Consider the following 23,675-nt stretch of genomic DNA (forward strand, 5'->3'; position numbering starts at 1 on the left):
GTCCACTGCGTGTATATGTAAGTATACTGCTCACCTCCATGGCTCTGACCCACATACAGAGAGACTTGGCGGCCAGGGAGACCCGTCCTATGATCTCCGGATGAAAGTCTGGCTGGGTGCAGTACTGGCCGATCTTCTTCAGAACACGGTCTGAGATGTTGTCCTTGTCAAAGTGGACCAGCTGCTTGATGAAGTTGCCCTCGCCTGCATGCCAGACACCAAGGGCAACCAGTCAATAACTCTTGTCTTTACCTCTCTCTCTCTCAATTCAATTCAAAGGGCTTTATTGGCATGGGAAACATATTTCTCTCTCTCTGTCTCTCCCCCCCTCCCTCTCTCACCTTTCTGTATTTTCAATGCGAGGATTCAAAAGTTTCTTAATACAATATAGTATGTCTGAGGTTTTGGTCTAGCTCTTCCTCTTTGTGCCCACTACTGTAGGTAGTTACTGTATAAACCACTGGTGGTCAGTCCTGGTCCTGCACATTTGTATTTTTGCACACTACACACATGATTCTAATCCTGAAGCCTGATGATGAGGTGATCATTTGAATCAGGTGTGCAGTGCTAAGGAAAAAACTAAAATGTACACCCCTTTGAGTTCCCAGGACCAGGTGTGAGGACCACTGCTACACACTGTAAAGGGTTTGCCGTGAATTTGATAGTAATTTACAGACAGCTCAGTGGCAAGTAACATTCTGTCTTTTATATTGTAGTACACCCACTGTATTATAAATACGGTATCAAAGCAAGTACTGTGTGATGACACACAGTACAGATTTTAAATTGATGGGGCACTATAACCACAGAGGAGTAAAATTGGGTGCTACAAATATAGCCTCTTACAAGACACGCCTCAAAATATGGTAATGAGACAGAAACAACAATGATGCATCCACTAGTGGTCAAACGGTTTTTGGTGCTCCAAAGATACGGTACAGTACTGTATTCTGTGGGGCTGGAATTACAATTACCATACGAAATACAGCAATTCTTTCCCCGCCATAAACATTTCCCCACAATGCACTAAAGTTTCAGAGTATTTTACTGTTGATACTAACCAAAATTAACGTATAAATTACAGTTTTCCATTAATGTACTTTTTCTTATATTTTTGCTCCAAATCTACTCCTCTCTACAAATCCCCCCCCCCCTCCTATCCAGCTGTCGAGCAGTAGATAGCTCTCACCCAGCTGTCTCTTGGCCTCTGCCCAGGTAGAATCGAAGAGGTAGGGAGACAGAAAGAGAAAAAAAAGAGAGACAGAAAAAGAGATCGAGCAGTCGATAGCGCTCACCCAGCTGTCTCTTGGCCTCTGCCCAGGTGGGCTCATTGCCTCTGAGGATCATAACAGCCTGCATGACGGTCTCCACCAGGGTCGGGGGACGGCCGTACGACTTGATCTCTGTCATGTCCTTCTTATTCAGGGACTCCAACGCCTGGGGAGGAGAGGAGACGGAGGAGGAGAGGAGGGGAAACAAGGTGAGTGGAGGGGAGAAGAGAGGAGGAGGGGAGCGGAGAGGAGAGGGGGGAGAGAAGGGAGAGGAGAGGGGACGGAGGAGTAGAGGAGGGGAAACAAGGTGAGTGGAGGGGAGAAGAGAGGAGGAGGGGAGCGGAGAGGAGAGGGGGGAGAGAAGGGAGAGGAGAGGGTGGGAGGTAGGAGAGAGTCAGTAAATATGGTAACACAATCACAGAAGGTGACCATATATATTACTGTACCAACTCTGCTGATTGCCCTGTTAATAAAAAAACAATACATATACGTGTGAAAAAAACACGTTTATACATACAATGTGTGAATGCATTTTCAAAACGCAGCGTTTTAAACCATTTCACCTGCGTTTTATACTGAAAGTCAACAGCGTTGTTTTGCTTCAATAGAGTGATCAGGGGACTGCAACTACAGTTTGTTCTTCCCAGAAAATACATTAGCGCAACACATCAGAAGACAACATAAGTGCAACGCTATTTGGCTAGCAGCCACACAAGTAAATGAGCTTAAAATGAAAAAGGGAGTCCTTTTAGAAAAAAACTATGCATAACCACCAGAGAAAGAATGTGAGCAGCCAGCTCAATGTTTTACTTGAAGTTAATCTAGCACGGGCCACACCGAGAAGCACACAATTAGTCTGATGCCGAGCACAAATTACAATAAAAAACATATTAGATCTGCGTTTCCAAAACGCAGCAAGATATTTGTCATGTGTTTTCAAGCGTGAAAAATGCAGAATTCTGCGTTAAGCCGACCCCTGCTGCTATTGAGACCCAGCCACACACAGAGGCAGTATCACACATAAAAACAGATACAAACAGCTTACCTTCATGGCCTCCTCCAGAGCAGGCACGGCTTCATCCAGGTCTCTCTGGGCGTTCTCAGCCATGGCCCTACACTTGATCTCTTCTGCTCCGATCTTCTCACTGTGGGCACTCACAGTCTACACACACACACGCATGCATGCACACACAGTTTGAGTGATAGTTCACTCCAAAATCAAGTACTAGTTATCCCCCACATTCTTCCTCACAGACTCAGACCCCTCCCCTACACACGCATACACCACCAGATGTACAGTTGAAGTCGGAAGTTTACATACACCATAGCCAAATACATTTCAACTCAGTTTTTCACAATTCCTGACGTTTAATCCTTGTAAAAAATTCCCTGTCTTAGGTCAGTTAGGATCACCACTTTATTTTAAGAATGAGAAATATCAGAATAATAGTAGAGAGAATGATTTATTTCAGCTTTCATTTCTTTCATCACATTCCCAGTGGGTCAGAAGTTTACATACACTCAATTAGTATTTGGTAGCATTGTCTTTAAATTGTTTAACTTGGGTCAAACGTTTTGGGTAGCCTTCCACAACCTTCCCACAATAAGTTGGGTGAATTTTGGCCCATTCCTCCTGACAGAGCTAGTGTAACTGAGTCAGGTTTGTTCGCACACGCTTTTTCAGTTCTGCCCACAAATTTTGTATAGGATTGAGGTCAGGGCTTTGTGATGGCCACTCCAATACCTTGACTTTGTTGTCCTTAAGCCATTTTGCTTGAAAGTATGCTTGAGGTCATTGTCCCTTTGGAAGACTCATTTGCGACCAAGCTTTAATTCCTGACTGATGTCTTGAGATATTGCTTCAATATATCCACATAATTTTCCTACCTCATGATACCTATCTATTTTGTGAAGTGCACCAGTCCCTCCTGCAGCAAAGCACCACCACAACATGATGCTGCCACCCCCGTGCTTCACGGTTGGGATGGTGTTCTTCGGCTTGCAAGCCTCCCCCTTTTTCCTCCAAACATAACGATGGTCATTATGGCCAAACAGTTCTATTTTTGTTTCATCAGACCAGAGGACATTTCTCCAAAAAGTACGATCTTTGTCCCCATGTGCAGTTGCAAACCGTAGTCTGGCTTTTTATGGCGGTTTTGGAGCAGTGGCTTCTTCCTTGCTGAGCGGCCTTTCAAGTTATGTCGATATAGGACTCGTTTTACTGTGGATATAGATACTTTTGTACCTGTTTCCTCCCGCATCTTCACAAGGTCCTTTGCTTTTGTTCTGGGATTGATTTGCACTTTTCACACCAAAGTACATTCATCTCTAGGAGACAGAACGCATCTCCTTCCTGAGCGGTACGACGGCTGCGTGGTCTCATGGTGTTTATACTTGCGTGCTATTGTTTGTACAGATGAACGTGGTACCTTCAGGCGTTTGGAAATTGCTCCCAAGGATGAACCAGACTTGTGGAGGTCTACAATCTTTTTTCTGAGGTCTTGGCTGATTTCTTTTGATTTTCCCATGACGTCAAGCAAAGAGGCACTGAGTTTGAAGGTAGGCCTTGAAATACATCCACAGGTACACCTTCAATTGTTTCAAATTATGTCAATTAGCCTATCAGAAGCTTCTAAAGGCATGACATCATTTTCTGGAATTTTCCAAGCTGTTTAAAGGCATAGTCAACTTAGTGTATGTAAACTTCTGACCCACTGGAATTGTGATACAATCTGTCTGTAAACAATTGTTTGAAAAATGACTTGTGTCATGCACAAAGTAGATGTCCTAACTGACTTGCCAAAACAGTATGTTAACAAGAAATTTGTGGAGTGGTTGAAAAACGGGTTTTAATGACTCCAACCTAAGTGTATGTAAACTTCCGACTTCAACTGTACGTACCTTCTGCTGTTCATCGGCCTCTCTCTTCTGCTGGACGATGATGACCAGGTACTCCTCACACTGCTTCTGGAAGTCAGCCACCTTCTTCTTGGCCTCTTCCAGCTCCACAGACATGGCCTCCACCTTGCTGCGCGTGTCGTCTATCTTAAACAGGCCGTTCCTCAGCTTGGACACCTGCTCCCCCAGCTCACTGCGCTTCTCAGCCAGCAGCCTGGAGATACACAGGGAGAGGGAGAGTTAGAATGAGTGAAGGAAAGATCAAGTGAGAGAAAGAAATAAAAAACGGGAGAGAGTGAGACAAGAATACAGAGAGTCAGGGAGTCGGATAGAGTAAAACAGACAGACAGACAGATACAGAGAGGCAGGCAGACAGATACAGACAGATAGTAAGATACAGCGACAGACAGACAGATACAGAGACAGACAGATACAGACAGACAGACACAGAGACAGACAGACAAATAAATCGTACTACACTGGCTACGACGCTCCTCGGATGTGGCAGGGCTTGCAAACTATTACAGACTACAAAGGGAAGCACAGCCGAGAGCTGCGCAGTGACACGAGCCTACCAGACGAGCTAAATAACTTCTATGCTCGCTCGAGGCAAGTAACACTGAAAAATGCATGAGAGCCTCAGCTGTTCCGGACGACTGTGTGATCACGCTCTCCGCAGCCGATGTGAGTAAGACCTTTAAACAGGTCAACATTCACAAGGCCGCAGGGCCAGACGGATAACCAGGACATGTACTCCGAGCACGCGCTGACCAACTGGCAAGTGTCTTCACTGACATTTTCAACCTGTCCCTGTCTGAGTCTGTAATACCAACATGTTTCAAGCAGACCACAATAGTCCCTGTGCCCAAGAACACTAAGGTAACCTGCCTAAATGACTACCGATGCGTAGCACTCACGTCTGTAGCCATGAAGTGGCTCACCTCAACACCATTATCCCAGAAACCTTAGACCCACTCCAATTTGCATACCGCCCCTACAGATCCACAGATGATGCAATCTCTATTGCACTCCACACTGCCCTTTCACACCTGGACAAAAGGAACACCTATGTGAGAATGGACCCTGGGACTAAACAACTACCTCTGCAACTGGATCCTGGACTTCCTGACGGGCCGCCCCCAGGTGGTAAAGGTAGGTAACAACACATCCGCCACGCTGATCCTCAACACGGGGGCCCCTCAGGGGTGCGTGCTCAGTCCCCTCCTGTACTCCCTGTTCACTCATGACTGCATGGCCAGACACGACTCCAACACCATCATTAAGTTTGCCGATGACACAACAGTGGTAGGCCTGATCACCGACAACAATGAGACAGCCTATAGGGAGGTGGTCAGAGGCCTGACCGTGTGGTGCAAGGACAACAACCTCTCCTTCAACGTTGATTGTGAACTACAGGCAAAAGAGGACCGAGCATGCCCCCATTCTCATCGGTGGGGCTGTATTGGAGTAGGTTGAGAGCTTCAAGATCCTTGGGGTCCACATCACCAACAAACTAACATGATCCAAGCACACCAAGACAATCATGAAGAGGGCACGACAAAACCTATTCCCTCTCAGGAGACTGAAAAGATTTGGCATGGGTCCTCAGATCCTCAAAAGGTTTTACAGCTGCACCATCGAGAGCATCCTAACGGGTTGCATCACTGCCTGGTATGGCAACTGCTCGGCCTCCGACTGCAAGGCACTACAGAGGGTCCAGTACATCACAGCTTCCTGCTATCCAGGACCTCTATTCCAGGCGGTGTCAGAGGAAGGCCCTAAAAATTATAAAAAGACACCAGCTGCTCTAGTCATAGAATCTTCTCTCTTTTACCGGACGGCAAGCGGTACCGGAGCGCCAAGTCTAGGTCCAAGAGGCTTCTAAACAGCTTCTACCCCCAAGCCATAAGACTCCTGAACATCTAATCAAATGGCTACCCAGACTATTTGCATTGCCACCCCCCCCCCCCCCCCCCCCTTCTACGCTGCTGCTACTCTCCGTTATTATCTATACATAGTCACTTTAATACATAATACCTTAATTACCTCGACACCGGTGCCCCCGCACATTGACTCTGTACCGGTCCCCCCTGTATATAGCCCTGCTATTGTTATTTTACTGCTGCTCTTTAAATATTTGTTATTCTTATCTGATATTCTTTTTAGGTATTTCTCTTAAAACTGCATTGTTGGCTAAGGGCTTGTAAGTAAGCATTTCACTGTAAGGTGTAATACCTGTTGTATTCGGCGCATGTGACAAATACAATTTGATTTGATGAAGAGACAGAAAGACAGACAGACAGATAGATACAGAGAGACAGAATGTGAAAGATATACTGCATCAAAGAATGGGAGACAGCAGACCTGGTAGACAGGGAGATGACTGACAGATTGAGAGAAGTCTAAGAACACTTTGAGTTGGCAATGGGGATGGTAGTTAGTTACTTTTTGTATCCAGACACCAGCTCCAGGTAGTTGGTAGGAGTGACGTAGTTGTGTCTCTTCAGCTCCAGCTTCATCCTCTGGGAGAACTGGGCCACAGACTGGTGCATGGTCACAAAGATACTGGCCACTTTGGTCTGGATCTACAGGAACACATCCACCCAAAGATATAACGTTATTACAACGTTATTACAACGTTATACAACATTACTGGGCCACAGACTGGTGCATGGTCACAAAGATACTGGCCACTTTGGTCTGGATCTACAGGAACACATCCACCCAAAGATATAACGTTATTACAACGTTATTACAACGTTATACAACATTACTGGGCCACAGACTGGTGCATGGTCACAAAGATACTGGCCACTTTGGTCTGGATCTACAGGAACACATCCACCCAAAGATAGAACGTTGTTACAACGTTATTACAACGTTATACAACATTACTGGGCCACAGACTGATGCATGGTCACAAAGATACTGGCCACTTTGGTCTGGATCTACAGGAACACATCCACCCAAAGATATAACGTTATTACAACATTATTACAACGTTATACAACATTACTGGGCCACAGACTGGTGCATGGTCACAAAAATACTGGATACCTTTGTCTAGATCTACAATAAAGCCCCAACATGGATATAATGTCATTACAACGTTATAAAACTTTATTACAAGACCATATAACACTATTGAAACATTATACAACATTACAAGAGCCAAGAGTTTCTCCTGATCGGGTCATGTGGCCAGGAAAATACTTCTGGCCGTAAACATTCCTACGACATTCCTACAACATTATATACCATTGTGGAAACAGAGAACAGAGCAAAGCAGTGTTGTGTAGGAGTGTGAAGGCGAAGGTGACGTGTACGTGGTGGGTACAGCATAGTAGATGAGACTACAATAAAACAAGCTTTTAACTCTGAGGTTTTCACGACCCAGCTGCTCTTCATAAATGTCTTTTAAAAGACTAGCTAGTAGCTACACAGGAAGGATGAGAGGGTGAATCACTACATCACACAGCAGGCTAACCTTCTAACCAAGTTCAGTTAGATAGAAGTGCATGTGTGTTATCTGTGTGTGCGTGCGTGCATATGCATGTGTGTGTGTGTGTCTCACCCCCTCCACGGTGCCCAGGGCCAGTCCGTCCAGGTATCTCTCAGCCACCTCCAACAGGGCATCTCTGGGCCACTCGGAGAACCAGTCGATGGTGGCACAGTTCACCAGGGCTGGGTACTGACGGATATAGTTCCTTGAGGAACACACACAAGTTCATCAGATCCAAAGATTCCATTGATCTGAGTCTAGTTGTGTCTAAATGGGTGCGTTACCCAGGTGGGTGCTAAACACTGGTGTGAAGGTGAATGTCGTGAATGATGGAAATCACGTTGAGCTCTTGGAGAAACGCAACTTAAATCCACTCAACTTAACAGCTGCCGAGACCCAACCTCCATTGTCTGAGCCACTAGGTTTTGCTGGCTAATTGCTGTCATGCCATCACACAGCCAGTGTGACTGTGTTGACCTGGTAAGAACCCCTCTCACTCCCGGCCACGAATACTGGTCAGAGGTGGAGGAATGGAGGAATGGAGGGATGGAGGAATGGACGGCAGCCCTGGAGCCACCAGCCAAAGCATGGTGATTAGCTCTGGGTAATGGGCCCTGCCAGCCCAATTAGTGGTATTATGTGTGAACACTGCCCTGTCTCGCTAATGAGAGAGAGACAGACTGGTGTGTGTGTACGTGTGTGTGTGAGTGACCCAGCCGTCATGTCTGCTATCCATCCTGTCATTTCTAATCGCAGCAAGCCTCAGGTCTAAAACGCTGTGTCATCCTAAACACAATTCCTAATTTGCAAGACAAGGGATGGCGGGACGCACATTAGCCATTAACAAGCTGACAAGTGTTCATGTTCGGCTGCCTATGCTCTAATACTGATAATCAGCTGTGCTGGAGTGTGGGGTTTACACACTCAGACAGAGAGAGCATGAGAAGGAAACAGATCATGAGAGAACGGTGGCAATGCTTTGGAAGATACCTCTACTAGTCGCCCATTAGCACAGATGATGCCGCGGGAAAAGCTTTCATCTCTGTCTCAAACCCTTATTGTTGAATGTGTTCAGTGCTTTGTACATTACTAATCGCTTTGCTTGGTGAGATATAGCAGGCACTGTACATTCTTTAACTTCAGAAACTGTCCTGAGTGCAGGCTTACCTGAAGGGGTCTCCCACAGGGCTCATGCAGAGCACGATGTGCAGGTTGTTCCTCACTCTCTCTATCAGGTAGTTGAACATGGAGTCTGGAGTCTCAATGATGTTCTCTTTCCTGGCGCAGTCCGACAGAGCACTGGACACCTGGACGAGGAGGTCAGGGTCAAAGGTTAATACACAACGAGACAAAACAACATAAGAACAAACACAGAAAACATAAACTAGCCTACCACACACATGCTGGATAGCACTATTACACTTTTATCTATATTTTTTTGTGGTGACTTTTCTGTGAGAGATGTACTTATATAGAGAGATAATATACAGTCGGTATCGTGGTGAAATGGAAGATGAAACACTATGTAACTATTGCGACCTCAAAGAAATACAGAATGAAATTAATTTGATCCTCTATTGCCCTTTCTACCGCGATATACGCTTTCTCTTATTCCAGAAAGGACACCAGATATACCCTGGCATTATGTGGCTGAGCGATGAGGAGAAACTGAAGTGGTATTTTGCCCATTGTGTATTTCTGTTTGCGGAATATTTCGATAAAGCCTGGAATAAAAGAAAAAGGGCTACCTATAATTAAATTATACAAATATTTAGCTTCTAAGTGGTAAATGGATGTGTGTATACAGTGGGGAGAACAAGTATTTGATACACTGCCGATTTTGCAGGTTTTCCTACTTACAAAGCATGTAGAGGTCTGTAATTTTTATCATAGGTACACTTCAACTATGAGAGACGGAATCTAAAACAAAAATCCAGAAAATCACATTGTATGATTTTTAAGTAATTAATTTGCATTTTATTGCATGACATAAGTATTTGATACATCAGAAAAGCAGAACTTAATATTTGGTACAGAAACCTTTGTTTGCAATTACAGAGATCATACGTTTCCTGTAGTTCTTGACTAGGTTTGCACACACTGCAGCAGGGATTTTGGCCCACTCCTCCCTACAGATCTTCTCCAGATCCTTCAGGTTTCGGGGCTGTCGCTGGGCAATACGGACTTTCAGCTCCCTCCAAAGATTTTCTATTGGGTTCAGGTCTGGAGACTGGCTAGGCCACTCCAGGACCTTGAGATGCTTCTTACGGAGCCACTCCTTAGTTGCCATGGCTGTGTGCTTCGTGTCGTTGTCATGCTGGAAGACCCAGCCACGACCCATCTTCAATGCTCTTACTGAGGGAAGGAGGTTGTTGGCCAAGATCTCGCGATACATGGCCCCATCCATCCTCCCCTCAATACGGTGCAGTCGTCCTGTCCCCTTTGCAGAAAAGCATCCCCAAAGAATGATGTTTCCACCTCCATGCTTCACGGTTGGGATGGTATTCTTGGGGTTGTACTCATCCTTCTTCTTCCTCCAAACACGGCGAGTGGAGTTAGACCAAAAAGCTCTATTTTTGTCTCATCAGACCACATGACCTTCTCCCATTCCTCCTCTGGATCATCCAGATGGTCATTGGCAAACTTCAGACGGGCCTGGACATGCACTGGCTTAAGCAGGGGGACCTTGCGTGCGCTGCAGGATTTTAATCCATGACGGCGTAGTGTGTTACTAATGGTTTTCTTTGAGACTGTGGTCCCAGCTCTCTTCAGGTCATTGACCAGGTCCTGCCGTGTAGTTCTGGGCTGATCCCTCACCTTCCTCATGATCATTGATGCCCCACGAGGTGAAATCTTGCATGGAGCCCCAGACCGAGGGTGATTGACCGTCATCTTGAACTTCTTCCATTTTCTAATAATTGCGCCAACAGTTGTTTCCTTCTCACCAAGCTGCTTGCCTATTGTCCTGTAGCCCATCCCAGCCTTGTGCAGGTCTACAATTTTATCCCTGATGTCCTTACACAGCTCTCTGGTCTTGGCCATTGTGGAGAGGTTGGAATCTGTTTGATTGAGTGTGTGGACAGGTGTCTTTTATACAGGTAACGAGTTCAAACAGGTGCAGTTAATACAGGTAATGAGTGGAGAACAGGAGGGCTTCTTAAAGAAAAACTAACAGGTCTGTGAGAGCCGGAATTCTTACTGGTTGGTAGGTGATCAAATACTTATGTCATGCAATAAAATGCAAATTAATTATTTAAAAATCATACAATGTGATTTTCTGGATTTTTGTTTTAGATTCCGTCTCTCACAGTTGAAGTGTACCTATGATAAAAATGACAGACCTCTACATGCTTTGTAAGTAGGAAAACCTGCAAAATCGGCAGTGTATCAAATACTTGTTCTCCCCACTGTATAGATTGTGTATAGGCTTGTCTCTCACATGAATCTTCTCTTTGTGCCAGACTGGGTTCAAATGCCTTCTGTTTCATTTTTCTGTAAGTTATTTTAATTTTATTTAACCTTTATTTAACTAGGCAAGTCAGTTAAGAACAAATTATTATATTATGTATGTATGTTTGTATGTGTATATATGCAATGTATGTGTGTATGTACTGTATATATTTGTACTGAACTAGGGATGTAATTATTTTTTGGATAACCTTATTTACAATAATGTATTGATTTTGATCTTAAATTGTTTCACTCTTTATGCGATGCACACTGCAGCAAACACCGGAAGAAGAATTAACACTGAATTACCACAGTGAATTATTGTAATGTTTGTTTATGTGTCAATTGTCACGATCGTCGTATGGTGGAAGAGAGGACCAAGGCGCAGCGTGATAACAATACATCTTCTCGTTTAATATAACGAAGACGAAGAACACTTTACAAACTAAACAACAAACGTGAGGCTATATAAACAATGTGCATACATGCAACATAGACATAGACAATCACCCACGAACTACCTAATGAATATGGCTGCCTAAATATGGTTCCCAATCAGAGACAACGATAGACAGCTGTCTCTAATTGAGAACCAATCTAGGTAACCATAGACATACATACACCTAGACTAGACACTGCCCCATAAACATACAAAAACCCATAGACAATACAAAACACATACATCCCCCATGACACACCCTGACCTAACTAAAAGAATAAAGAAAACAAAGATAACTAAGGCCAGGGCGTGACATCAATTAATCCCATAAGGGATGGGTTGCCAACTGGCGATTTGACACAACAACAAAAAATCCTTCATTCATTCATACAGTATATATTATAAACACTGAACAAAAATATCAATGCAACATGTAAAGTGTTGGTCCCATGTTTCATGAGTTGAAATAAAAGATCCCAGACATTTTCCAAATGCACAAAAAGCTTGCTTCTTTTTTGTGCACAAATTGGTTTACATCCCTGTTAGTGAGCATTTCTGCTTTGCCAAGATAATCTATTCACCAGACAGGTGTGGCATATCAAGAAGCGGATTAAACGGCATGATAATTACACAGGTGCACCTTGTGCTGGGGGCAATAAAAGGCCACTCTTAAATGTGCAGTTTTGTCACACAGCACAATGCTACAGATGTCTCAAGTTTTTAGGGAGCGTGCAATTGGCATGCCTACTGCAGGAACGTCCACCATAGCTTTTGCCAGAGAATTGAATGTTAATTTCTCTACCATAAGCACCCTCCAACGTTGTTTTAGAGAATTTGGCAGTACGTCCAACCGGCCTCACAACCGTAGACCACTTTGCAACCACGCCAGCCCAGGACCTCCACATCCAGCTTCTTCACCTGCAGGATTGTCTGAGACCAGCCACCCGGGATGCTGATGATACTGTGGGTTTGCATAACCAAAGAATTTCTGCACCAACTGTCAGAAACTGTCTCAGTGAAGCTCATCTGCGTGCTTGTCGTCCTCACCAGGGTCTTAACCTAACTACAGTTCGGCACCGTAACCGACTTCAGCAGCCAAATGCTCACCTTCGATGGCCACTGGCACGCTGGAGAAGTGTGCTCTTCACGGATGAATCCCGGTTTCAACTGTACTGGGCAGATGGCAGACAGCGTGTATGGCGTTGTGTGGTTGAGCAGTTTGCTGATGTCAACATTGTGAACAGAGTGCCCCATGGTGGCGGTGGGGTTATGGTATGGGCAGGCAAAAGCTACGGACAACGAACACAATTGCATTTTATCGACGGGGAATTTGAATGCACAGAGATACCGTGACGAGATCCTGAGGCCCATTGTCATGCCGTTCATCCGCTGCCATCACCTCATGTTTCAGCATGATAATGCACGGCCCCATGTCACAAGGATCTGTACACAATTCCTGGAAATTGAACATGTCCTAGTTCTTCCATGGCCTGCATACTGACCAGACATGTCACCCATTGAGCAGGTTTGGGATGCTCTGGATCACCGTGTACAACAGTGTGTTTCAGTGTCAAGAACTGCAACGCTACTGGGTTTTTCCCGCTGAACAGTTTCCCACGTGTATCAAGGATGGTCCACCACCCAAAGGACATTCAGCCAACTTGACACAAGTGTGGGAAGCATCGGAGTCAACATGGGCCAACATCCCTGTGGAATGCTTTCGACACCTTGTAGAGTCCATGCCCCAACAAACTGAGGCTGTTCTGAGAGCAAAAGTGGGAGGTGGGGGGGGGGTGCAGCAACTCAATATTAGGAAGGTGTTCTTAATGTTTTGTACACTCAGTGCACTAGCACCTGTGTAAAGTCCCTCTTTCACAATAACAGATGCCAACGTTGCATTGTATTAAACCCTGTTTAGTAATCGTACCTCTTCAAACTCGTCCTGTTTGTAGAGGTTGGGCACCTCTCCAGAGCTGAGGATGTTGTTGATGTCCTCTAGGAAAGACTGGTCTACTATCTGTGTGTCGTTGAACAGGAACACTGTGGGCTTGTTGTCCACACCCGTCAGACGATACAACTTCTTTATGTCTGGGAGGAGACATGCATGGGAGGAGAAGACTCAAGGATGTGTGTATGCGTGTGTGTGCGTGTGTTTGTGAGAGAGAGACAGAGAGTGCGAAAGTGGATGTGTGTGTGTGTGTGTGTTGCCGGGTTGTGATCACGACAAAAGTATTTTGGTTAAGGTTGTAGGCCTAGAATCTGACTCAACAAAGTAGGACATTCCTGAACAATCAAAATAACTGCACCAGTTGAAAAGCAACTAAAATATAAACTAACAACAAACAAACAGGAAAACGCCATCTAAATAAAGTGTTGTGTTCAATTAGAGCAGAACGTACGGCTATCAGTCTGACTCAATTCATATTAAACGCTCAGGCAGCGAGCAGCCCTGAGCAGCGTGCTGTAATTCAGTGCAATTATGTTCTAAACCAGAGGTATTCAACGGGGGGTCCGCAGATGTACTGCAGGGGGTCTGCGAAAATGTTTTTATAATAAGAATGTTGCTAGCAACAACCGAATAAATTACTTCTATTAATTTTAAAAGGTTGATTTGATATCCTTTCCATTATCATTCACCTGATGATAAGACAAGACATTAATTTATTTTGGGGGGGGCTAACATATGATGGGGGTCCCTGGGTTGCCAGGTCTCCTGGGAGGGGGTCCCTGGACAAGAAAAGGTTGAAGACCCCTGTTCTAAACAAATGCCTTGCTGTTGGCAGATCAACCAAATTTGACAAATTTCTCTTGCAGAACAGGTCCAAATATATCATGTCTCATACCTCTGTAGTGCAGTTGACTACAAAGTCTCCCCCTCATTGGTTCCATTGTGCTAGGCAAGCTCAATCAAGCACAGATGAAGTATTTGAAATGATTTCAAAAAGTATTTCAACCCATGTGCTGGTAGTAGGTAATATATAATGGTCTCTTACCCTCTCTGAACTCCTGCTTGCGGTACTGCTTGGTGACTTCCACCTGGAAGACCAGGTACTCACAGATGGAGGCGGCCATCTTGGAAAGGCTCTGTCTACCTGAGCCCCCGATGCCCACCAGCAGCATGTTCCCTCTGGGCTGGCTGATCACACGCACCACACGGGTTACTGAGGGAACACACACACAGATTGTTTGTATGCTCAGCAAAGCTAGACACCAACACCCATCCCGAACCTGACTCATTGGTAAGATATGAAAACGAAGATATTTTCTTGGTGGAAAGTAAGAGCCAAAGTAATGAAAAGGTAAGACCAAACACCAGGGATGTGTGCTAACAGGATGTACTCCAGTGCTAGCCTCTCTACACTGGCTTCCTGTTAAGGCAAGGGCTGATTTCAAGGTTCTACTGCAAAACCTACAAAGCATTACATGGGCTTGCTCCTACCTATCTTTCCGATTTGGTCCTGCCGTACGTACCTACACGTACGCTACGGTCACAAGACGCAGGCCTCCTATCTGTCCCTAGAATTTCTAAGCAAACAGCTTATGGAATGGTCTGCCTACCCATGTGAGAGACGCAGACTCGGTCTCAACCTTTAAGTCTTTATTGAAGACTCATCTCTTCAGTATGATCCTATGGTCCTATGAATGTATGGTATGGTCCTAGTATGGTCCTATGATTGAGTGTAGTCTGGCCCAGAAGTGTGAAGGTGAACCGAAAGGCTCTGGAGCAACGAACCGCCCTTGCTGTCTCTGCCTGGCCGGTTCCACTCTCTCCACTGGGATTCTCTGCCTCTAACCCTATTACAGGGGCTGAGTCACTGGCTTACTGGTGCTCTTCCAAGCTGTCCCTAGGAGGGGTGCGTCACTTGAGTGGGTTGAGTCACTGATGTGATCCTGTCTGGGTTGGCGCACCCCCTTGGGTTGTGCAGTGGTGGAGATCTTTGTGGGCTATACTCGGCCTTGTCGCAGGATGGTAAGTTGATGGTTGAAGATATCCTTCTAGTGATGTGGGGGCTGTGCTTTGGCAAAGTGGGTGGGGTTATAACCTACCAGTTTGGCCCTGTCCGGGAATATCGTCGGATGGGGCCACAGTGTCTCCCGACCCCTCCTGTCTCAGCCTCCAGTATTTATGCTGCAGTAGTTTATGTGTTGGGGTGCTAGGGTCAGTCTGTTGTATCTGGAGTATTTCTTCTGTTTTATCCGGTGTCCTGTGTGAATTTAAGTATGCTCTCTCTAATTTTCTCTTTCTTTCTTTCTTTCTCTCTCTCTCTCTCTCGGAGGACCTGAGTCCTAGGACCATGCCTCAGGATTACCTGACCTGATGACTCCTTGCTGTCCCCAGTCCACCTGGCCGTGCTGCTGCTCCAGTTTCAACTGTTCTGCCTGCGGCTATGGAACCCTGACCTGTTCACCGGACCTGCTACCTGTCCCAGACGTGCTGTTTTCAACTCTCTAGAGACAGCAGGAGCGGTAGAGATACTCTGAATGTGATCGGCTACGAAAAGCCAACTGACATTTACTCCCGAGGTGCTGACCTGTTGCACCCTCGACAACCACTGTGATTATTATTATTTGACCCTGTTGGTCATCTATGAACATTTGAACATCTTGGCCATGTTCTGTTATAATCTCCACCCGGCACAGCCAGAAGAGGACTGGCCACCCCTCAGAGCCTGGTTCCTCTCTAGGTTTCTTCCTAGGTTCTGGCCTTTTTAGGGAGTTTTTCCTAGCCACCGTGCTTCTACACCTGCATTGCTTGCTGTTTGGGGTTTTAGGCTGGGTTTCTGTACAGCACTTTGAGACATCAGCTGATGTAAGAAGGGCTTTATAAATACATTTGATTTGATTTGATGTGCTGACTGTATTTTGTATGGCTGTGATATTTGAAGTTTTAGTGTGATATGCAGTATTCATATGTACTATACTGACTATCATTATCATCACAGAGGATCGATCAGTCCTACTACTCACCGTGTTCTATGGCGTCTCTGAACAGCACCAGGGACATGGGCACCACTCCAGGGGTCAGGTTGTAGTCCTCCAGCTGAGAATCCATGAAACCCTTCAACGTCTTGAAGTCCACTAGATCCTCATACACACGAGGCTCCTTCAGGAAGTCCCCTGAGAGAGAGAGAGAGACACACACACACACGCAAACACACACACGTAGTTATATTGACATACAAGACGTCTGTAAACAACTCTCGGGAGACAGAGCTGTTGTAATCAATCAACCAACCATCCGGTCCACTAATTACAAACCACTCATCAATCAATACCTAAATCGATCCTTCATCCAGTCCGCTTGTCAATGTACACACACATCCATTCATCAGTAAGACTAGTTAAAGAACAATCCATCCCATCCTCCCAGTCCCCTGTGTGTGTGTGTGTGTGTGTGTGTGTGTGTGTGTGTGTGTGTGTGTGTGTGTGTGTGTGTGTGTGTGTGTGTGTGTGTGTGTGTGTGTGTGTGTGTGTGTGTGTGTGTGTGTGTGTGTGTGTGTGTGTGTGTGTGTGGTCTGTCTGTGTGATACCGCGAGTGAGCGTTTGTTAGTACCGAATATGGGTGGTTGTTTGTTGGGGCAGATGCTGTGGTAGGTGAGTTCAAACAGAGAGCCTAGTTTCTCAGCCAGCAGCCCTACGAAGGCCTCTGTGTCACTCTGGTCCACCAGACGGTCTGAGAACACCCTGGGGATGGGGGGAGAGGAGACCAGAGGAGTCAGGGACACTGTCCCATCAGTGCTGCATGTCACACAGGCAGACAGAATGTACACAGTATATACTGTAGTGGTACAGACTACTGTCTCCTTGGGTACAATGAATGTTCCTCTTATCCTATGTCTTAGTATAATATATTTAAGCTGGCCCGAGGGGATGTGGTATATGGCCAATATACCGCGGCTAAGGGCTGTTATTAAGCACGACGCAACGCGGAGTGCCTGGATACAGCCCTTAGCCCTGGTATATTTGGCCATATACCACAAACCTCCGAGGTGCCTTATTGCTATTATAAACTGGTTACCAAAGTAAGTAGAGCAGTAAAAATAACTGTTTTGTCATACCCGTGGTATACCACGGCTGTCCGCCAATTAGCATTCAGGGCTGGAACCAGCCAGTTTATAACGAGGGATAGAGAGCAGTATACCTGAAGCACTCGTGTATCCACAGTCTGGTGATGCTCTGCTTGGTGTCGTGGAAGTCTCTGTGAGCTCGCAGTAAACCCTGGAACACCTAGACAAGGAGGAGACGACAGCTTATTGACGCACAGAAACACAAGTCCACTGTTAATCTATACCTAAACCCACTGAACACCAGGATTAAGAGAGATTGAGTGAGAGTCGATGCATTCAGTATGACTCGTGCGTGTGTGTGTGTGTGTGTATGTCTGTGTGTATGCCATGGCGTGTGTGTGTAGCCCTTACCCTGGAGATGTCTCTGAGGTTGAAGAGGTAGTGTATCTTGGCGGGCGTGGGCAGGAAGCGGGCGACGGTAGAGTAGTAGAGCTCCAAGGTGGCCTGGGTCAGGACGGAACCTATAGGCTTCACCTCCTCCTCAAACTCCTGCAGCTTCTGGTTGATCATAGTACCATAGATACGCTTGATCTGAGACTCCTGGAGAGGGGGAGAGAGAGAGAGGAGAGAGGAGGTGAGGGAGGGAGGGATGAAAGAGGAGAGAGGGGGTGCAGGAGGATAGGAAGGGAGAGCACAAGAGCTTCTGAGTGATCATAGTGACGTAGATGTGTTTGATCGGAGACTCTTGGAGAGGGGGAGAGAAGGAGAGGAGAGGGAGTGAGGAAAGAAAGAAACGCAGAAAGACGTGAAAGAGTAAACATGTACACGTGACAGCGTTGAGAGAGAGAGAAAAAGTGTGACAATTGATAAGAGAGGCAGGGGAGAGGATAGAGGAAGAGGATGGAGAGAGTAGGGCAGAGGATAGAGGAAGACGATGGAGAGAGCAGGGGAGAGAATAGAGGAAGAGGATGGAGAGAGTAGGGGAGAGGATAGAGGACGAGGATGGAGAGAGCAGGGGAGAGGATAGAGGAAGAAGATGGAGAGAGCAGGGGAGAGGATAGATGAAGGGGATGGAGAGAGCAGGGGGAGAAAGGGAGGAAGAGAATGGAGAGAGCGGGGAAGACAGGGAGGAAGAGGATGAGAGAGTAGGGGAGAGGATAGAGGAAGACGATGGAGAGAGCAGGGGAGAGGATAGAGGAAGAGGATGGAGAGAGCAGGGGAGAGGATAGAGGAAGGAGATGGAAAGAGCAGGGGAGAAGATAGAGGATGGAGAGAGTAGGGGAGAGGATAGAGGAAGGAGATGGAGAGAGCAGGGGAGAAGATAGAGGATGGAGAGAGTAGGGGAGAGGATAGAGGAAGGGGATGGAGAGAGCAGGGGAGAGGATAGAGGAAGGGGATGGAGAGAGCAGGGGAGAGGATAGAGGAAGGAGATGGAGAGAGCGGAGGAGAAGATAGAGGATGGAGAGAGCAGGGGAGAAGATAGAGGAAGAGGATGGAGAGAGCAGGGGAGACAATAGAGGAAGACAATGGAGAGAGCAGGGGAGACAATAGAGGAAGACAATGGAGAGAGCAGGGGAGAGGATAGAGGAAGAGGATGGAGAGAGCAGGGGAGAGGATAGAGGAAGAGGATGGAGAGAGCAGGGGAGAGGATAGAGGAAGAGGATGAGAGAGTAGGGGAGAGGATAGAGGAAGAGGATGGAGAGAGCAGGGGAGACGATAGAGGAAGAGGATGGAGAGAGCAGGGGAGAGGATAGAGGAAGAGGATGGAGAGAGCAGGGGGAGAGAGGATAGAGGAAGGGGATGGAGAGAGCAGGGGGAGAAAGGGAGGAAGAGAATGGAGAGAGCGGGGAAGACAGGGAGGAAGAGGATGAGAGAGTAGGGGAGAGGATAGAGGAAGACGATGGAGAGAGCAGGGGAGAGGATAGAGGAAGAGGATGGAGAGAGCAGGGGAGAGGATAGAGGAAGGAGATGGAAAGAGCAGGGGAGAAGATAGAGGATGGAGAGAGTAGGGGAGAGGATAGAGGAAGGAGATGGAGAGAGCAGGGGAGAGGATAGAGGAAGGAGATGGAGAGAGCGGAGGAGAAGATAGAGGATGGAGAGAGCAGGGGAGAAGATAGAGGAAGAGGATGGAGAGAGCAGGGGAGACAATAGAGGAAGACAATGGAGAGAGCAGGGGAGACAATAGAGGAAGACAATGGAGAGAGCAGGGGAGAGGATAGAGGAAGAGGATGGAGAGAGCAGGGGAGAGGATAGAGGAAGAGGATGGAGAGAGCAGGGGAGAGGATAGAGGAAGAGGATGAGAGAGTAGGGGAGAGGATAGAGGAAGAGGATGGAGAGAGCAGGGGAGACGATAGAGGAAGAGGATGGAGAGAGCAGGGGAGAGGATAGAGGAAGAGGATGGAGAGAGCAGGGGGAGAGAGGATAGAGGAAGGGGATGGAGAGAGCAGGGGGAGAAAGGGAGGAAGAGAATGGAGAGAGCGGGGAAGACAGGGAGGAAGAGGATGAGAGAGTAGGGGAGAGGATAGAGGAAGACGATGGAGAGAGCAGGGGAGAGGATAGAGGAAGAGGATGGAGAGAGCAGGGGGAGAGAGGATAGAGGAAGAGGATGGAGAGAGCAGGGGGAGAGAGGGAGGAAGAGGATGGAGAGAGCAGGGGGAGAGAGGGAGGAAGAGGATGGAGAGAGCAGGGGGAGAGAGGGAGGAAGAGGATGGAGAGAGCAGGGGGAGAGAGGGAGGAAGAGGATGGAGAGAGCAGGGGAAGACAGGGAGGAAGAGGATGGAGAGAGCAGGGGAAGAAATGGAGGAAGAGGATGGAGAGAGCAGGGGAAGACATGGAGGAAGAGGATGGAGAGAGCAGGGGGAGACAGGGAGGAAGAGGATGGAGAGAGCAGGGGGAGAGAGGGAGGAAGAGGATGGAGAGAGCAGGGGGAGAGAGGGAGGAAGAGGATGGAGAGAGCAGGGGGAGAGAGGGAGGAAGAGGATGGAGAGAGCAGGGGGAGACAGGGAGGAAGAGGATGGAGAGAGCAGGGGGAGAGAGGGAGGAAGAGGATGAGAGAGTGAGAGAAAGGAGTGAAGGAGGACACATGTCAGAGGAGAGAGGGTTTGAGAGGAGAAAGAGGGCGAACGTGAGAACAGATAAGATGGAGGCATCACTCAGAGCAGAAGAAGAGTGATAATTGAAAAGAAAGATGAGGAGAGAAGAGAGGTAAGGTGGGAGGTGGGAGGGGAAGGAGTGATCAAAAAAGAGACGTCAGAGAGAGAGAAAAGGGAGAAGCCGGCAGAAAAATGAAAGGAAAAGGAGACATCACATCCAGCATGCTTTTCCTGTCTTCTAAATGAGGGTGCAGTGGCACATTTTACTTGTTGTCATTATCATCATCACCATCAGGATAATCAGGGGAATTCTGCTGAGATGAAGAGAGAGATATAGAGAACCAGAGACAGGGTGGGGTGAGAGAGAGGGCGGGGGTGGGTGAGAGAGTGAGAGAGAGAGAGAGAGAGATAGAGAGAGAAAGAGAGAGGGTGGGGGTGGGGTGAGAGAGAGAGAGAGAGAGAAAGCGAGAGAAAGCGAGAGAGAGGGTGGGGGTGGGGTGAGAGAGAGAGAGAGAGATAGGGGGGGTGGGTGTTGGGTGAGAGAGTGAGAGAGAAAGAGAGGGTGGGTGAGAGAGTGAGTGAGAGAGAGAGAAAGCGAGAGAGAGATGGTGGGGGTGGGGTGAGAGAGAGAGAGAGAGTGAGAGAGCGAGAGAGAGAGAGGGGGGGGTGGAGTGAGAGAGCGAGAGAGAGAAAGAGAGAGAGAGAGAGGGCGGGGGGTGTGGGGTGAGAGAGCGAGACACATGGAAAGGATGATGAAGGAGGACAACGTGTCAGAGAAAGAACAGACTCATTATCAGGAAACATGGCTCTGCAGTGATACTGACTGACCTGAAACACACAGAGAAGAGAGAGAGGAGAGAAGAGGAGAAGGAAATGAGGAGGACAGGGAGAGAGAGAGGAGAGAAGAGGAGAAGGAGATGAGGAGGACAGGGAGAGAGAGGAGAGAAGAGGAGAAGGAGATGAGGAGGACAGGGAGAGAGAGGAGAGAAGAGGAGAAGGAGATGAGGAGGACAGGGAGAGAGAGAGGAGAGAAGAGGAGAAGGAGATGAGGAGGACAGGGAGAGAGAGAGGAGAGAAGAGGACAGGGAGAGAGAGAGGAGAGAAGAGGAGAAGGAGATGAGGAGGACAGGGAGAGAGCGAGGAGAGAAGAGGAGAAGGAGATGAGGAGGACAGGGATAGAGAGGAGAGAAGAGGAGAAGGAGATGAGGAGGACATGGAGAGAGAGGAGAGAAGAGGAGAAGGAGATGAGGAGGACAGGGAGAGAGAGAGGAGAGAAGAGGAGAAGGAGATGAGGAGGACAGGGAGAGAGAGAGGAGAGAAGAGGAGAAGGAGATGAGGAGGACAGGGAGAGAGAGAGGAGAGAAGAGGAGAAGGAGATGAGGAGGACAGGGAGGGATGAGGAGAAAAAGAAGAGTAAAGCAGCAAAGGGGAAGAGGAGAAAAAGGTGGTGAGGAATGTAGGTGATGAAGAAGAAGGGAGGTGACTAGAAGAGAAGAGGTGGAGAAAGAGGAGGGGGAGGATTACAGAGGAGGAGAAAGCAGCATTGAGCAGAAGCTGAATAAATGTGTGTGTGTGTGTGTGCGCGTGTGTGTGTGTGGTTATGTGGTTGTGTGTGTGTGACTGACAGTAGGGAAGGTCATGTTGATGAGGTTGAAGCGGCTCTGCAGGCGGCCTGAGATGTGAGTCCTCCCCCCACCAGGTGGACCCATAGACGCCAGCAGGAACATGTCCTGTACACACACACACACACACACACACACACACACACACACACACACACACACACACACACACACACACACACACACACACACACACACACACACACACACACACACACACACACACACACACACACACACACACACCAGGGTTTAAACAGCACATTCAGCACAAACAAATTCACACAGGCAGTCATGTGCCACACACACATAAACCCAAAGATGAATTCAACACACACACAACTGTCCTAAAACAAAATAGATACCTAAGGAGAGGGAACTAAGGAACTTAGTAATAACGAGCCCCCCCCCTCCCCGACACACGGCTTCTGGTACCCCCCACCCCTCTCATCTCACCTTGACACACTTGAGGGTCTGTTTCTGCCGGTCGTACCAGAAGCCGTAGTCGATCCAGAGGCGGAGCAGCTCCAGCGGCGGCTGGGAGCCAAAGTCGTCGTTGGCCGGCATGTTCAGGTCGTCCAGGAAGGCCAGCATGCGCTTACCGCCCACAGGCACATATACACCTTTAGTCCTCTTCTCCACACGACTCTCAATGATGGCCTGTACGTTGTTGGACGTGGTCTGGACAGGTGGAGACAGAGGGGAGAGGGGTTAGATGGGGGTTAGACTGGTTAGATGGGGAGACAGAGGGGATAGAGGGGGACTGTGTGTGTGTGTGTGTGTGTGTGTGTGTGTGTGTGTGTGTGTGTGTGTGTGTGTGTGTGTGTGTGTGTGTGTGTGTGTGTGTGTGTGTGTGTGTGTGTGTGTGTGAGAGAGAGAGAGAGAGAGAGAGAGAGGGGCCGGCTGGGTGTGTGTGTGAGAGAGAGAGATAGAGAGGGGGGGTGAAGGGGGGATAAAGAGTAAAAGGGATAAGGTAGTTACAGGAAGAGAGGTATTAGCCAGAGTAAAAGAGGTGTACATTAGTGAAAAGGGGACTTCAGAAGACTGACCGAGTCAGAGAGGGGTTGACAGAGTGAACAGTAGACGGGTGGACCGACGGACAGAGCGTTGATGGTCCCCCCCCCCCTTCTCTAAGTTATCCAGGTGATGTTAATGATGATGGTGGTGCTGCTTTATGAGGACGTCCATCACACAACCTCCTGTAATGTAATGAGTGTTCAGGTGTGTTTGTGTGTGTGCATCAGGGTTGGCGGGCGGTGGCCCGACGTACGTGACTCAGCTAATTTTGGCGCCTTGTGAGTGAGTGAGCGCCGTGTACTCTGAAATTGTAGGAACCTGAGCTGAAGTGAAGGCTATTCAACCCGGTGTAGCAAACCAACACTCACACACACAC

General features: G+C 47.5%; 1 protein-coding gene across 1 annotated transcript in view; it reads right to left on the reverse strand.

The window, feature by feature from the left end:
• dnah2 (dynein, axonemal, heavy chain 2) overlaps positions 1 to 23,675 on the reverse strand; it is a 234,077-nt gene that overhangs the window by 40,622 nt on the left and 169,780 nt on the right. The window contains exons 49-63 of the mRNA XM_071331387.1: positions 22,739 to 22,963; positions 22,286 to 22,390; positions 17,980 to 18,168; positions 17,703 to 17,788; positions 17,115 to 17,245; positions 16,529 to 16,678; positions 14,554 to 14,721; positions 13,488 to 13,648; positions 8,839 to 8,978; positions 7,744 to 7,876; positions 6,615 to 6,754; positions 4,173 to 4,383; positions 2,317 to 2,433; positions 1,296 to 1,437; positions 35 to 204 (exon numbers count right to left, since the gene is read on the reverse strand). Coding sequence (XP_071187488.1) covers positions 35 to 204; positions 1,296 to 1,437; positions 2,317 to 2,433; positions 4,173 to 4,383; positions 6,615 to 6,754; positions 7,744 to 7,876; positions 8,839 to 8,978; positions 13,488 to 13,648; positions 14,554 to 14,721; positions 16,529 to 16,678; positions 17,115 to 17,245; positions 17,703 to 17,788; positions 17,980 to 18,168; positions 22,286 to 22,390; positions 22,739 to 22,963 — 2,268 coding nt within the window. The remainder of the gene's footprint in view (positions 1 to 34; positions 205 to 1,295; positions 1,438 to 2,316; positions 2,434 to 4,172; positions 4,384 to 6,614; positions 6,755 to 7,743; positions 7,877 to 8,838; positions 8,979 to 13,487; positions 13,649 to 14,553; positions 14,722 to 16,528; positions 16,679 to 17,114; positions 17,246 to 17,702; positions 17,789 to 17,979; positions 18,169 to 22,285; positions 22,391 to 22,738; positions 22,964 to 23,675) is intronic.

The sequence above is a fragment of the Salvelinus alpinus genome, chromosome 11 (assembly GCF_045679555.1).
Source record: "Salvelinus alpinus chromosome 11, SLU_Salpinus.1, whole genome shotgun sequence".
Taxonomy (NCBI): Eukaryota; Metazoa; Chordata; class Actinopteri; order Salmoniformes; family Salmonidae; genus Salvelinus; species Salvelinus alpinus.